This window comes from Prosopis cineraria, unplaced genomic scaffold (assembly GCF_029017545.1).
Source record: "Prosopis cineraria cultivar Desert tree isolate PC_DT_omini unplaced genomic scaffold, ASM2901754v1 PC7, whole genome shotgun sequence".
Taxonomy (NCBI): Eukaryota; Viridiplantae; Streptophyta; class Magnoliopsida; order Fabales; family Fabaceae; genus Prosopis; species Prosopis cineraria.
In genome coordinates, this window is record NW_026555338.1 from 23258027 (window position 1) to 23275959 (window position 17933).

Consider the following 17933-nt stretch of genomic DNA (forward strand, 5'->3'; position numbering starts at 1 on the left):
AGTACAAGTACTGCTACTCTAAAACTCTCAAGCTTAAATTGTATGAAATCTTAAGCCTCTTAAACTAATAATACTTGTACTATATCGTATTATAGTGCACTTCATGAAGAATAGTGATTAAATTTATAATGTAATACCTATGTGTGCTCCATTGTACTTGTGTGCCTTTTCCCCCCAACGTTTTTGGCAAGAGAAGTTATTAAACAGAGAAAAAGAAAAGTTAGAACACGCATGCTTTTCCCCTAATCTCATCTTTTTCTACAAGTACTACTATTCTAACATAATCATTTGAGGTTTCTAACATTTTCTTCCCCCTTCCTTCCCCAGCTAGTAATTTGCATGCGTGCTTCCTCTGTTTTTATTTATAGGATAAAATTTTGTAGAGTGATTTGTCAAGACAAATTACAAAATTTGAAGAGTATTTAATATTATTTTTGCAATATATGTATTGAATATAATAAATGACTGACTATAAATGTTGTCTTTCTCATTAAAAGTTAGCAAATAAGTGGCACTAAATAAAAACAATTGGTGAGTGCGCCACCCAGGAGATTACTCATTCCATGATTGTAATAAAAGCATACTACACCTCACTTCAAGATCCATGATTATACAATCATTTTTGGTGGCAAAAGATTTTGTGGACAAGAAAACTGAGAAAATCTGCATTATTTGACAACAACAGAAAAATTGATCCAATAATTACTTTGTCCTGAACAAGATCTGCTTTCTGTTCCCTTGCAATGATCTGTCACTGGACTATCTCATAATCACAAGAGGCTAGCGATCACTAGTTTTGTAGATAGCACCTGGAAAAAGACTCGTTTCAGACATGATTTTTATTAGCTTATTCTGCAACATCCATTTACTTATCCACAAAGCATCAATGAAGCATAGGCAAAAATACTGCTTCACTAGAGGGAAACAATCTCAACAGTTAACACGGAAAAAATGCAAATAATCAACCTTCACTTTTGAAAGAAAATTATCCCCTTAAAATTTCCCCCTTTAAGCATTTAAAACCTTTTGTTCATTTTCTGTCAACAGGCATACCACTTCACACCCTGTCTCTTGCCACATGGCATGTGTCCATTGGTTCAAAAAGTAAATTAAAGTGGTTAAAATGTTAAAAAGATAAGCCTAGCATAGGAGTGAAATGCGCCAAATAATGAACATCAGGGATATAATTTTTAATGTTATTGCTGATCATAAGGGTATTTACAGATGATCTGAAGTTGAATGGCTGCATTTGTTTTTTCTTGTTCCTTAGTTTTGGTCAAAAGAGAGTCAAAAGCAATAAATGGGAAATCCATAGCATGCACGTAGTATACTTGCACAGTGCAAAAGGACCACAATAAGTTTGATCTTTTGATACAGTTCAACTCGAGGCTTCACTTTATTCCACCAGAAAAAAAAAAAAAAATCAGGCAACAGTTTGACTGAATCATTTGGCACAGGACGAAAATCCCTGAAAACCTATAACTATGAACCATGTAAATTCTTTAAGTAGAAAAAGTTTACATAGATAGGTAGATTGAATCAATTAGTAATTGCTGTGTGGACATGCCAAGTAACTTCTCATTTTTAGTGAACCCAACCACCTGACATGTTTACGTGGCTGCTCATTGGTTTAGTCTAGTTATCTTAATAGACATGATTATCTACTTAAGAATATTTCATCAGCGATTTCTGGAGTACACATCACTGTCTCGTATTTGCAATCAGTGCATTAAAGGAGCTTGGTCCAGAGCAGAAGTAAAAATTGTAAAAATTAACGGCAGTATATTCATACCTCTAAGACTCACTGCTTGAACTATGTTGCAGCTACGTGTGGACCTTTCTCACGTGACACTGATGTGATGCCTTGCTCAATGCACTGAACGAAATCAAATTAAAGTCACAGCTTCCAGTCACTACCAGCTTATAATAATTCTAAAGGAAAACCAAATTGAACAAGAAATGCATGATTTGCCACTAAAATACATATCCTTTTGATTTATTCTGACTTTGAAGTATTTTGAAAATTAACACAATACCATGTCGCAATTACTTTATAGAAAACTGTAAAATTAATAATATTCTCAAGAGTTAAATAAAATGTGATTGTCTACCGGGGTAAACAAAATGTTACATAACAGGTTGCTTCACTGATGTGTTCCGTTAATATTTTACTTAGTCAGATGTTACCCCAGATACTCGCAGAGAGTGGCTCAAGTCGTCAGCAAGCTTGAGCTCAGTGGTTGAAGAGCTCTACAATGTAAAAGGGTTCAAGCCTGGGAAGAAACACTAGCGGAGGATGTAACGTCAATTATTCTGAGATTAGTCCCACAAATCAGTATGAAGGAATACTCATTTGGAACCAAAAATGTTATCAAAATACTGATTTTTGAGATTGCATCATTATTCTTAGAAGGTGACTAGTAATTCTCCCTCTCCCACTGAATAATTTGTGGTAGAAATTTAGAAGCAACAAATTGAAGACGCCATTTAGCCACCAATTTACTAAAGATCCTACATCAGCTTACTCAACTGACTAGATGATAAATAATTTTTCTCAATTATCTATTACACATCAACTATAACCCAAAAAAGAGAGTCCACTTTCTCTATCACTATCAGGCACCAAAACCCTTTCTATAGAAAACCCTGCCTTGGAAACCCCAGCTCACTCAACCACAAGCTTTCATCAAATCCATCTTAAAAACTACACACTGGTTTCCTCATCTTCACAAACTCCTTGACAAAAGGGACAGCACCTAGGATCTGTCTACAAGGAATGGTTCTGGGATTTGTGTGAAATGGTTCCTCCTGTTATGGTGACATCTAATTCAATCAGAGAGAAAGAAACTTGTTGACAAAGCTAGAAAAAATTTTCATCAATATATAAACTAATTGGCCTATATTTTATATTAACTATTAAGAGACATATCCTATTTAAGATACAAGGGTAACTGGATGGAGGCCTTATTCACTGCAGTTCTTGTCCTTTTCCTCAGCATTCTCAAGGAGGATTTTTTTTTTTTTTCATTGTTGTTTAACTCTTACCGTGTGTTTAACCTCTCTAACTCTGATTATATATATATATATATATTTTTTTTTTTTTGCTACAAATATTTTTTCATACACTCCCTTTTTGTCCCTCCCAACTAGCAAAAAATGGAAAGGAAAAATTATCAGGAGAAGTTCAAAAGTGATATGGGTTACGTTTAATATTAAACCCAGAACAAAGAAAAGAACAGATTACTTCAATGGCAAATCAAAAAACAAGAAAGGTGACCATTCTATTTTAAGATTTCCCAACAATACAGAATAAAATTAAATCTTATGGAATGATCTTCTGCTTATACCATTCTCCATTTCATTACAGCTAAATACACTAAACCACATTAAACACAACATCTAAATTTGTTGGCCAAAAAAAAAACATATCTCAATTCCACTTTGCTTCTCCTGGCCACCTGCCTCCCCCAACCCCCAAAAAAAAAAAAAAAATCCTTTTTCCTGTCTTCTTCTTCAAAAGACTTAAAAAAAATAAATAAAAAACAGCACAAAGTAATACAAAGTCAGACAAACATACCTGAAGAAGATAGCTGTGCAACCAGTCCAGTGTTTGAGGGAATGTTGTTGCTGATACATTGACCACAGTCAAGCCCTATAACATGAAAAGATAGAGATTTATAATTTCCATATTACAAGAAGCAGGATCTTTGGGTGCTAAACCTATCAGGAGATAAGTTTCATATCAATTTCTTAGCATTATTTAGTTAATGTTTGAAAACTTTTCATGAGTAAATGTTGTAAAACTAGTAGGGCAACCCACAACATGGAAAGTCTTGTGAAACAGGACAAAAATAGAGTAAATGCACGCAAGGAGAAACTCAGTTGTCATGCGAGACTATTTAAAAACGTATACAACATAAACACCTACATTTGTCATGGAATAAACTTTTTCCTTTTACTTTAATTATTAAAGTACAGAACTTGACTAAGCCACCATCAGTGAAGTACCCAATCCCTTCATAAGATGAAAGATGCTTTCAAGGACTTTTATTACTAGCTATGTTAATTGCAATGATCAATTAGCTAATATTTTCATTATGCCCTTGAGTAGACTGTGTATTACTTACATTTGTAACAAATTTGGCCATATGATCTATAAGATCCAACTTATGGCGAGTGTTGGAATCAATGCGTAGTGAGTTGGGTGTGACTATAGTGCCAACTGTCTATCTGTAGGATAATGGCTGTATTTAGGATATGGGAAGTCAATCAAAACGAGGATGTGGGTTAATAATGGAAGAAAACTGTAACTGAGGCTAACTTGTTCATTTTCTTTAGTTTCAGCTGCTTTATTCCTTTATTTCTCTTATTCTTTTGGCGAAACAAACATGAATTATCTCATCAAAACCTGTTCCATGTCATTGCCAACCAAACATCTTTATAGATCTCACCCATTGCTCCGTTCCATTCCTTTCTTTTCCTTTCTATTATTTTCCATTCCATCTATTTTTAACGACCAGATGGGTCCTTGGTACTCTTCCAGCTCTGATACCATGGAACAAAAAGAACAAAGAAAGAGAGAGATGATAGGAAATAGTCATTGTTGTATTACTTGAAGCATAGTGACTCAGTGAGTAAATGAATCAGAGACATTCATGGTGGTAGTGTCCTAATACCAAAATGAACTATATAAAAATATTGTTCAACACTAAAAGTTATGTGCTATTGAAACAGAACTAACTGATAAGATAAGAACAGAATAAAATAGCTGTAACAAGAAGCTTTCAAGACTTTAAGGGAGTAATTAAGATGTTAAAACAGAACATGTATCACCAACAAAAACAACTGTAAGCTAGTTGGAAAGCAAATTGTCGGACATACCTGTGATGTGAATGAGCAGAGATAATCTTGTATGGTTTTCAAGTTCTGTATAAGCTTATTTTTATCCTGCAAGTTGCAAAATTTATTTCAAAAAATAACTGACAAGGATATTCAAACCTGATATTCTATTTGAAACTAATTTATCATATGAGAAATTCACAGTATTTGATATCTGTTAAAACAATTAATTTAAAATAGAATTATGCATGTACTACACATATAGAAAAGCATAACCAAAACCACTTCCCTGATAATATGTCTCATCTAATTTGATTAGACTGACACATCTTGTAAGTAAATTAGAAAACAAATGGAAGAAAATTCACTTGAGATAGATTCAGAAACCCATTATCAGCTATTTCTTATGCATGATCTCAAAAGTGACACGAAATATTGAAAACGTAGACAGGCCTCCCATTCCAAAATATACTACCATTAAGTCCCTCTTTAAGGGCATCTAATATTTATAACATGATCTTTGACTAAGATGTTAAATTCAACAGTCAAGTGGTTAGAATTACCTTCAAATATAGTAAACTCATAAACTTAAAAAAAAAAAAAAAAAAAAAAACCGTAAACCCATGTATGGCTGCACGATTAACTGATTCAAACAGACACAAATAACTACTATATACAGCAAATTGACACTTTAAGCATTTGATTAATGAATTTAGCCTTTGACTAACCTATGATGCTTCAGCTAACATTGAGAACTCTGCTCCCTGTTTTCCAACTTCCTCTGTTTCCTTTATCAATTATTGTGAGAACCAATATGATGGAGTAAAAGAACTCCTTGAAAGGGAACTAAATGGGCCACACATAAGTCCCTATCAACTACTTTCTAAATGTAAACAAAATCCTCTACAAACTTAAACGTGACAACCATAAGCAACCGAAATCATGCTAAGCAGCAAGGTAGTCCTTAATAATCCTGGCCCTGCCTCAGCTCAGGCACACCCTAATGCCACGGAATTCATGTTCTTTTGAACCAATATTCCTGTTTTCCTCCAATATCCTAAAAGATGTAATCAAAGCCTCAAAGTTTGGAATGTTTGTCCTCCATAATTTATTCATTTTTAATTTTTTTAAAAGAAATCATAAAATGTCATCAATGAAAATGTTGATTAATGATCCTTTGAATATGCACCCTATGAGAGGGTAATGTTACCTGGCCTGGGCATTTATCATTAAATGAACGGCTGGAGATCCACTCCTCAAGCAATGCCTGCAAATCGCAAGCTTCATTAGATTATAACATTTAGAAGTTGGCTAGAAATGATGGAACCCAACACCAAGACTTACGTACTGGAGTCCACCTAAATTAATTTACTTTATTTCTAAATCCCACAGACGCCTCAGCAATTAGTAGGCCAAAACAGACTTGGGGTATAAAGGTTGAGGTACATGTAGAAATTCAGGGTTTAATTTGCCTCAAAACTTATATTATTAAACAGAAGTAATGTTACATTTATAGACAATAAAAGAAGAACAAGACTGGACTCCACCAAGTACAACACATAACTATACAAAATCAGATAACTTTATCCTAATTAAAACAGAACATATACCCAAATCTTATTCTAAACATAAAAAAACACAATCAAACAAAACAGGAAGATTAAACTTTGAATCAAAGAATGAATTGCACAAAACAAGAGAGACACAGTATGAACAAAGACTTTTGGTACCAATAGGGATCATAAAAAATGAAGACTAAATGATAATTCACAAACCAATACAGTATGCTTCTCCCTTCAACTCCCTAGTCTTGATATATTTTAGGAAGTCTCCTATCATATTCCAATTTGTTTCAAAATAAAATCTTCCATCATAATAACAACCATGAACATCCCTAGCAATGAAAAATAAAATTAGCAATGGTAACAATTAGAGATAAGATCATACCACAAGTGTCAAAATTTAGCTATTAGGGAACAATATTACAAGATGGTGAAATTGATGAAGACTTTGTCTATAGTTTAGAAGCTGAGTGGTTCAAATGAAGGCAGCATGAATCATTTCATTTGTGATGCAAAGTACCAACTAGAAGGAAACATATATCAACCATTAAAATACTAATGTTATATGGTAGTGAATGTTGGATGTTAAAGGGTCAACAAGATCCCAAAAAAAAAAAAAAATTGGGGTAGAAGAGAAAGAGATGTTGAGATAAATGCAAGGTCATACAAGAAAAGACAATTTCAGCAAGGCATCGTAATGAGAAGAAAATGGTAGAAAATCATTTAAAGTGGCTTGGAGAGCAAAGAAAGTCAATAGAGACATTACTGTGGAAATTTGAGTATATAGTCTTTGTCCCTGTAAATCAATGTGGAGGGAGGTTAAGAAGGATACTCAAGGAAGATACCAAATGGGATCTCTTGGTGAATGATATATCCAAAGATTGGCTGATAATGAAGCACAATAGCATTATACAATCCACAAAAGCAATCTCACTTAGAGTGGATAAGACTACTTGTTGGATAAACAACAGTGAGGATCACAATAATATTTGTCTATTGTATATATCAATACTATAGTAGAATATAATGCATGCAACAATCCTGAAAATTACTTGAACTCTCATTTATGGCATCATAAGTCCATATTCAGTAATGGAATAACCTAGAAAAAGACAAAGAGCACCCAGCCACTAAACTTGGATAACTAGCTAAGTTTTGGATGTTAGACAAACTATAAGTGAAAATAGAAACTCTTTATGCAAATAAGTGTAACTGTTACAATCACAAAAGCAAAGGACAAAATGAAAAAAACCTTGTGATCAAATTCAGCCATTTTCAGAACAATGGGCACAACTACTGGTTTGGAACCCAACTTCTCCTTCATAACATTAGTTCTGTCAGTGTCCAGTTCTCTAAGAGAAACACCTGCATTCAACCATCAAAATCTCAAGCATAAATCGAAACACGTGTGCCTATTCATTTATACATTATGACTTCCACTACATGTTTGCATACAACTGTCCTGCTAAAAGCATAAAAGTAAGACAGAAAAAACAAACAAACCTTTATCTGCAGAGATATTTCTAGCTAGATCCATGGATTGTGTAGAATTCGATAGTGACTCAACTTGGTCAATAGATATTTCCTCCTTGGTGCTTGGAGACCTTGAGCCACCGTTATTCTCATCACCACAACAAACAACATCATGATTATCCTTTGATTTTGCCGTAGCATTATCATCTGGTGCAAAAGATAATGGATTTATCTCCTTAGGTACGTTAGAGGGTGATTTCTGTTCGTCGTCCACTAAATAAATGCTAGGATCCAGATGTATTCCCTGGAAGAATTATTTAAAGAAAAATAAGACAGAGAAAGTGAACCATCTACAAAAGAAATAAATTAACTGCATATTAAGCATGTCAGGGCTTGTCAAGGCCTAATAACAAATTAGTGTAGCACATATCATTTTTCAAACACCAGTCACACATAAAAATCTGAGAGTTGTCTGAGAAACGAAACCCACCAACTTTTGCTCCCAAAATTGTATTTTAATCCGTACAGAATTATACCATTTCTATTTTCCATTTTCCGTTCATTTCAGCCATTAAATATCATCTTTTGTTAAAGTTGGTGAGCAAAACAAATTTATACATAAATTTACAAAAAGAAATACAAAAAATACTCATAGATAATCCATAGATAATGATACAGCCAAACCAGCTACAACCACCTTCTAGAATTCAAATTCAAAGAAACAAGAATATTCTAATGCTTTTCCAAAGTTTGGTTGTATGAGTGTGATCAGCTAGAAATTAAAATCTAACATCTGATGGGTGGGATTTTAAGAAACAAATAAGCAAAATTCTCTAAACGGTAGTTCCTGCATACCTCAATAATTATTGGTTTTCCATCTTTCATGGCTTTTTCAAATCACCAGCCAAACCTGGAAAAAAAAAATCACAATTAGCTAGGGGAAAAAAAAGTTCCTTTGAAGGAGAGAAAATCCATAACATTCTCTGTAAAACAATAAATTTGTTCAAATAATAAGCAAATTTGTTTTCAAACCCTAATAACGAACAAATCTTTTAAACTAATAGAATCCAAAGCAAAAAAGAACAAATTATACCTTTACGTACAACTCTGCATTCTCTACAAAATTCAGTTATTAACTCCTCTGATGAGCTGAAGTCTCGGTACCATACAGGAGTAGATGCCAATGGTGCACTATATAAAGACAAGACAAAATGTATTAATATTGAGAAAAAAAATACACACTGATAATGATTAATCACTCCAGCAATAAAAACATGAAAGTCAACACATAAAATGAAATTGCTAGTTTAAAATGTTATCCACTGCATTCCAGATTAACATAACACATTGTGTAGCAGTATGCAGTAACTATTGTGAACCTAAGTTTGTGCATAGGTGACTCACACAATTGTAGACCATTCATGGAAAGTGCAGTTAACTTTTATATACAAGGAATATAAAAATGATGGGGATTGAGGAGTAACTTAATCATCTTAAGGGAATGGATAAGACAACTACATTATTACTGCTTACTAAAGGGCAAATGAAAGATGAAATAAGCATACCATGGCAAAGACATAAATATAACTAGTCAAGTATTGCATTTTAAAGATCTCCATTAGAAAAGGTACATTGCCTTCAATTTATGCCAATAATTATTAACATTTTATTAATAAAATTGTTATGACGTAATGTTATTTTGCATTTTTATGCATCAATATGAACATGAAAATTAACCAAACCATATTAATTTAAGCATAATATTGCATTAGCAAGCATCTAAATCCCTTTAAGTCTAGCCTTTATAATAAAAATCCACTTGCCACTGCCAAGTTAACCACATATTTTCAGCTAGAACAACAATTGGTGAGCTTGATTTCACAAATAAATAAATAGGGTCAAGTGCCAGGCTTAACATGGTCTATATGTGATGTCCCTTCATGAATGAATTATTACATCTGTTTTGAATTAAAACAAAAACTATAGTCAACACAAAAGTGAGAAAGAGAAATTGAGGGCATACTCAGTAGATGTGCGCAACAACTCATACACCATATCTGTCTGCAAACAGTCAACAAGAAAAATGTCATAATGTAACTTTATCCTAATCAAAATATGATAACTCTATTCTTATTAAATTAGAATAATTGAGCTTAATACTGAACTCAAACTTTCTTAAAATCAAAACAGATAACATGACTTAATATCAACAGTAATTTCCAACAATTTTCATCAGAGAAGGGACATTAAATAACATTTTATGGGAGAGTTATGGAAACTGAGCCATCACATTGTAATAAAATAGTCACACAGAAGTTCAAAAATAATATATATGGCTTTAATTTGGCACCAAATTAAAAAAGCTCATTTAAAAATATTACCATAGATGCAGTTAGGTTACAGATATACAAAGCCTACCTGTAAGACATTTGGCAAATTTAGTCTCTGTGCAAGCTGGGTGGCAATAGTAGACTTCCCAACACAAGCAGTTCCACAAACAAGTATTACTAATGGAACCCTTTGATGGTGAAACCTGGATGACAGATGTTGGCAGCAAAATCAGAAGAATGATTATTATAATTACTACAAAGATATCATGATTCATTAGTTTCCTTTCTTCTTTGCATTTTTTCTTAGCCATGAAAACCCTTCATCACTCAGCTAAATATAAACATCAAACACTAGTGTGAACCTATGAAAACGAGAGGTACATTTTTTTTCATGAAGATAAAAATTTTGGCTAGTAAAATTATTATTTGGACTGACAGAATAGAAAGAAAACAAGGTCATTCAGAACAAAATATCTGGCATACCAACCTTGTCATCATCTTATAACGATTTATGTACTCCTCTCCATACCCTCTCCGCTCCATAAGCTGCACATAAACAGTCCTATTTAGAAAGTTTGATGAGATTATATCAGCATTTGGGAAACAACAGGCATCCAGTCATGGTAGCTCATCACAAATTCACAATAACATCAACAGATTCAAAAATGTATATTATCATTTATGAAACAACAGACATCCACCCATTGTAGTTCATTAAAAATTTGCAGTGATACGAAAACAGAAGTTTCAACTTCCTCCTATGAAGATACAAAATTTGCAGTGATATGGGAAGCCCCAGCAAATTCATTTAGAAAACTTTGAAAGGAAGAAAAGGAATTTTAGAGGAAAAAGAATAGGAAATGCACAGGAGGGAGGAGGATAACTCCAGCTAAACAGGAACATAGTAAGGCTCAAAACAACAAAGCTCTCAAATCTATTTGCATATCCAGTTTGGTCAGAATCAAGCAGCTGGAATATATATTTCAGAATTTAAGCAATAAACACAATAAAGTAAAACAATCGTAGCAAGCTCCAAGAGACAATCAAATCAATCCTCATGCAAAGCGGCATCTTAATATGCAGCTTTAAGTTACCCGTACCTACAAGTTTAGAAATGCTCAAAAAAATTATAAAAAAAAAATTGTTAGGACTCTACAAAAAGCCAAAAGAGAAAAATCACTTTTGCTCAATATTTCACATGTCACTCCAAAAGCAAACTAAAACCATAAAAGATAACATCTAGACAGCCAAGAAAGTAGTTTAAGTCATTAGTTAAACAGATCAAAACTTTCCAGCATACCTTAAAAAGATTAGCTTCCAAATCAGACTGAGAGCTGCATTGTAGAATCACAATGTAAAAAGAATAAATACTCAAGTTGACCAGAATTCAGAAGGAGAAAAGAAAAGGGAAAAAATCACTAAGCTAAAACATAGGAGGAGAGTGGCATACACATCAAGAAGGCTGTTGTCTATGAGCACCTTCTTGAGTTCGAGAGCAATTTTCACAGCCACATGGTTTGGGATCTGAAATCACAATGATCTTGTGTTGATACACATTACTAGCAGTGTCACCTACTCAAACTCATATCTTGAAAACAAAATCAAACATAAATAAATGATTTAAAAAGAATTATACAAGAGATATATGACTTATTAGGCATGTTAACTTGATTTATTTAGTGCGATAGAAAGTTATTTTGAGCAAATCAATTATATGATGTGAACGTGAGAAAATAAGGCCCTCAAGTTGGGTATAAACTTATAAATAGCATCTCCCAGAGGGGGAAAAAAATCAACCAATAACCCCTCAGAGTACCTCCACATCAAAATCATAAAGACTATCCTTTCCAAAGAATCTCAAGAAATAAAGATAAACATTTAAAATTGCAGATGTTTCTTTCCAACCAAATACACCACAACACAGTAAAAACAGAACATTGCCACAGGGCTTTGGCCACTTTTGCCTTCCAAAACAGAAAAACCTATAAACCTTATAAACAAAACCCCTCTAATGTTCAGGGCTGGTGCACTAATTGTGCAATAAAAACACCAAAAACACGTGTAACCTTAGGACAGCTATTCTACAATGTAACAAGATGTAAGCAGCTGATTCCAAATTATTCATCTGCATGGTACAAAATGTCAGTAGAAAGAAATGTTTTAGTATCAACTCTATAGTCCAGACAAACCACCTAACCTTGGAGAGAGCTTTAAATATCAAATGAACTCCTCTACTAAAAATTTATTCAACTTAGAATAGTAAGTCTAATTCTGCCTATGTTTTATAACTGGTCCCAAGCCCAAATAAATAAGGAGGGTTGTGTTAGGCTCTTGACGGCCCACGTAAAATTCTGTCGAACCTCAAATAGATATGCCATGTAGACCCCACCTAATGAGACAAGGCTTATTGTTGATATTATAGAATAACGAGTCTTAAATTCTACAAATAATTTACATAAACACCAAAATTTTTGGGTGTCCATATTCTACTGCCTGGATTGCATGAAATTGAATAAATTCTGAAGGAATCAGAGATTAGTGTCCTGAATAATCCTATACCAATATTTCTTAAAAACTGAGAAATCCCATTCACAAATGAACTTGTAGAATGCAAGAATTATTATTATTGATGTTTCAATTACGCCATGGAGATAGACAGAAGAGGGCCAGATTCATGGAAAACCTCTATAAAAGATGCACTCCCCACCCAGATATCCTCCCAAAAAAATGTCCCCCATCTTAAAGTAACTCAAGAAAGTGAAAAGTTGTAATACTTCAAATAAATAATATTCTATGGGCTCCATGAGTAGCACTGGTGCAAGGCTGACAGCTCTTTTCCTTTGTACTCATTTTCACTTTCTAAAATAATTTCCAACTTGTATATATGTATGAGAGTAGGAAGCAACTAGATACTTTAAAGGTTTTTGACTCACTTCTCAAACTCACAAAAAAAGAAAGAAAAAAAGGCTCTTGCCTGTCCCTAAGTCTCTAGTCTCTCATTACCACCAGTTGTATCATAGACACAAAGAATCTACAGAAAGAAGAGGAAAGACAAGTTAGAAGAAGGGTAACTTGACATCCTCAAGAATTTCCCAACCCAAATCCTCAGAAATCAAGCAGTACCATCACCTGCCAGAACCAAGAGCATAAGCTTTGCTATTGTGACAACTAAATTGTCATCGCACCATGATACAATGGAGAAAGAAAACGATAACTACTCTCAAAATACTGTTTTATCCACTATTGATTAAGGATCTTGGATCATTCTCCCAGCATTCAGGGGAGTTTTCTAGTAAATAGAAGATAATGTTCAAACAAAATAAATTATTTTTATCTCCTAATCACATGGAGCATGAACTCATTAAGACTTGCAATGATTCCAGGATGGCAGGATATCAACAGGATTACCCATTTACCATGCATTATAACACAACATCCTTTTCACTTTCAAATTGATTCTGGCCTCAAGTAAACTCCATGCAACTAATATTTTTACATCAACAACATTAGTTATTTGGTCTAATGTACTAACATATTTTCCATGATCAAGCATGCATTGGGAATTTCGGCCACAACAAAAAAATAAAAAAAGAACGTGCATCGGGAAAAATAATATGACATAAAATTTAAACGGCTGCATTACAACACCTTGGTCACGGTTAGCATTCTACTGAGCAAAAATCTGGACAGAACATAGTAGTGATCCGCATTGTCACCCAACCACACTTTTACCTAGAAACACAACAACCGCCAAAAGTTTCAGATAAAATGCCGCAAAATAAGGCATGATAAACAGAATCATTCTGTTCTTAGTTCATCATGCTCCAAGGGCATGAGATAAATCCTCATTGAAATAGAAAAGAGTCTATTTTCATTCTCGCTACTTTCCAAATGACACTAAGAACGATCTTCAACGGGAATCGAGACCTTGACGAAATCGTATTTCGAGGAATTGTTCCGAGAAGAGAATCTGACGCCAAACGACGGTTCTTGCTTCTCTTCACTGTCTTCGCCACTATTGGGGTTTGAAACCAGCACTCCCTTGCCCTTCATCTGCTCCAACACGCCAATAATGAAATCCTCGTCCACTCTCTAACACCAACATAAATCCAAAAACCCAATTATTACTAAATTTCTTAAATTGCGTGCTTGTCCTTCGTGTTAACCGATTTGATCCACTCGATAAATCAATATTTCCTGGAATTCACCATTACAGATTACAACCTTTTGCCAGACACGTGGCCAGATCTCTCATGCAACGTTTCCGAATTAGATAAGCACCAGTATCTTACGTAAGAATGATTCCGAGGTGAGAGTTGTTCTGCGCAATTTTTTCTTTTTCAAAGAATAGGATTTTATCAACCTGAACTACTCTATATTTAGATCCTTCTTTTCTCAAAGTCAAGTCCAATGTGGCAAAAAACAAAAAAAAAACCAAAACAAAGCAAAACAAAAAGGTAAGTCCAAAGAAAATCAATTAAGAGTTACCAACGAGTCACAATCATATCCACATCAATCAATATGTCAATATATATAATCAATACTTTAGCAAAAAAAAAAAAAAATATATATATATATACACACATATATAATCAATGTCATCAACATATTTCTATAAACTGCCACTATTGACAAGCTTGAACGATTTGTTATGCATCCCCAGATATAGTCGCAGCATGGGGCCGATTAGGTTCCAAAATAGCCTTGCAATTGTTTACTGGGAGAACTTTAGAAATAGGAGTGTTTAGGGTGATAATTATACCAGTCGGCCTACACTTATCCTGATCATATTAGGTTTGTCTAAGTTTAAAAAAAATATAATCAAAATGAGACATTTATGGAACAAGACATAAAGATGTAGGAAAAGGACTCGAGATACTTTTCAGGACATTTCATCCCATCTTTAAATTATGTGTGTGTGCGTGTGTGTGTGTTTTTTTTTTTTATTATAGATGTTAATTATTAAAGATGAGTGAGCACATAACTCCTTGTGAGAGAGCCATAGGTAACTCTAGTACTGGTGGGGGGATCCCCACAAATTAGGTGACCAGCAAGAAGTGGGTTTGGCTAAAGATGAAGAAGATGCTATTGCTCATAGCATTAATAATTTACATGATCAAATTGCTAAGGAGCTAAAGTCAAAGGATCAAGATGTTGAAATGGCATATAGCATTACGGGGAAGACACCACTAAACTAGGAAACTGAAGGTGGGAAACCTGAACCTTGGTCTCAAATATCTTATAGAGATCTTTTAATGGGCAAGGAGAGCATGGATATAAAGAAAGACTATGAAACTATATTTAAGGAATGGTTGAAGAGGAAGCAGAAATTTTTCCCCTACTATCGGAGGAACAAAAGAAGCTTTTTGACCAAATTCCTAGTATAGATATGCCCGATAAACAATGAAAGAACCTATGTCTATCCTAGAAGGATGCACTTATCCTAACTCTTATAGGAAAAGAACTAAGATTGGATGAGTTAAGGAAGAGACTAGAGTTCTTATTAAAAACCACAGACTTTGAAGTAGTTGATATGGCTAACAACTATTTTGTCATAAGGTTTGATAATAAACAACAGCGTCTCAAGCTATTAAACGAGGGACCTTGGGTCATACAAGGACATTACTTAGCAGTGCAAAGATAGAGCCCCAATTTTAATCCTTATAGCAACAAAGTTCACAAGCTTACTATTTGGATTAGGATTCTAATTCTACCTATGCACTGTTATATAGAGGAAATGCTTTGAAAAGTGGATAACAAGATTGGTAAGGTGCTCAAAGTGGATAAGAACACTTTAGTAAGAGTGAATGATAAGTCAGAAAAAATCAAATGAGGGAGGCTTGCAAGGGTTAGTGTGGAGATAGATCTAAACAAAAGACTATCTTTGAGATTTGTTATACATCGCCAAGTCTTCACAATCATGTATGAAGGGTTAGAGGTAATTTGCTTCAACTAAGGGCAACATGGACATAAAAAAGAGTAGTGTCCCTTGCTTAAGAAGGAAACCAATATCGGTGAGAATGAGACAAGAGGAAACATACCGAAGAAGACAGCAACAAAGAACTCGATGATGGATTTTGGCCCTATGAATCCTAGTCATATCACTCTAGAAGAGGAGTACGAAATTTGGATGCTTGAAAAGAAACCTTTCAAGAATAGGTGGTTCAGTCAGGAAAAAAATGGAGGCTACACATAGACCCCAAATCACCAAAGTAAAAAAAATACTCTGTCCACTCAAAACTTGCTTCTACATCTAGGTTTGGAGTGCTTTTAGAGGTTGGGGAAGAATGAGCCTAGTATACATATTCCTCCTTTCATGAAAAAGGGAGTAGCGACAGATGGAGGCAAAAAGAAGGGTAGCAGAACATCAATCAAAAGAGTAAGGGTCATGTTGATGAGTTCAATATAAAAGCATAGAAACTGAGTAATGAAAGAAAAGTGGAGAGAAATGAGTCAAATGAAAAGATAAAGAATAAGATTATTGGACGAAGGATGTTGTAGTGGCTGTAATAACCTATAAATTTATAAGAAATTTTAAAATATGTAATAATACATTTTAATAGTATTTTTATTTATTTGGGGACATATATAGCAAGAGAAAGAGCTAGTATAGTGGTGATTATGCAGATACTTATTTAAGTGGTTTTGAGTTTGAACCTTTGAGGATCAAATAGAAAATTTTTATTTGCTTTAGCTACAAATTACCATTTTTGCCCATTTGAAAACCAAAAAAAAAAAAAAAGAAAGAAAGAAAGGTTAAGAGACGAAAGAAGTGACCAGAAACTTACACCACCATTTCTTTTCTCTTCTTCCCCCTACATTTTTTTTTCAAATTTTCCAAGGCTCTTAAGATTACCTTCCTCTTCCTTCGCCTTTCCCATCTTCACCCACTAAAGGTGTGTCAAATTTTTCTCTTCTTCTGCTATTTGTGCGCTGCCATATGAGTACTATTCTAGCATCCTCTCCCTCCTTTGTTTATGTGTTACTGTGACGGTGCACCATAAATTTCTTTGTCCTATGAAATGCATCGCTGCCACCTGAGTGTGTGCTAGTGGATGAGATATTTCCAGTAGTTTGATCATTGCTGCTACAAGTTAGAGTTGTGAAGGTTCTTCTCTCTTTCTCTGTTTCGCATTTGACTTCTCCTCCTTTTTTATCTCTATCGACGTGGCTGAAAGAAACACATCTGGTCCTCTTTTCCTTTTAGTTCTGATTATTTTCAGCATTGCAGAACACTATTCAGCTTACTTACCTTTTTTATTCTCTTTCCTGTTCTGTTGTGAGGGATCTAGAGCTAAGGAGCTTCGAATGCTTTTCTTTGTTCCTCTGCTGACTTTGTGGTGAGTCAAAGATCCATCTCCCTTCCTCTTTTTGTTGTGTTCGTGTGCTGTTGGGCTTTGGCTAAAAATGGGTTTTGATTTTCCTCCCTAATTGCTTATGATAGTAAGAGAGAGAGAATGAGAGGGAGTCAAGGGAATTCCAGCAAGTTCTGAATTAAGCATTAGAAAACTCATTTACAAAAGTAACTTCACTATAAATTGTTTAGTGGATGTAAGAGGAGAAGATGAGTTTATATTTTGTGTTGGTTAAGCTTAAATTAATTCTTGGAAAGTTATTCAATTTGTGAAGCATGATAAATTTGAATATTAACAATTGGAAATTATTAGGAAAAAAAACAAAAAGAGAGAGAGAGAGATTTAAAGAATACGATGAATGAACACAATGTTTG

At 34.1% G+C, this 17933-nt stretch overlaps 1 protein-coding gene across 1 annotated transcript; it reads right to left on the reverse strand.

The window, feature by feature from the left end:
* Positions 1–466: 466 nt before the first annotated feature.
* LOC129315772 (uncharacterized) lies at positions 467–14742 on the reverse strand. The gene is given in 18 exon segments (XM_054959810.1): positions 467–809; positions 1793–1876; positions 3578–3652; positions 4882–4947; positions 6050–6106; positions 7654–7766; positions 7905–8178; positions 8730–8761; positions 8764–8784; positions 8968–9065; positions 9898–9935; positions 10293–10407; positions 10692–10750; positions 11505–11538; positions 11655–11728; positions 13853–13936; positions 14132–14296; positions 14429–14742. Coding segments are annotated over 16 exon segments (1329 nt in total). The 5' UTR covers positions 14258–14296; positions 14429–14742; the 3' UTR covers positions 467–809; positions 1793–1813.
* Positions 14743–17933: the final 3191 nt, after the last annotated feature.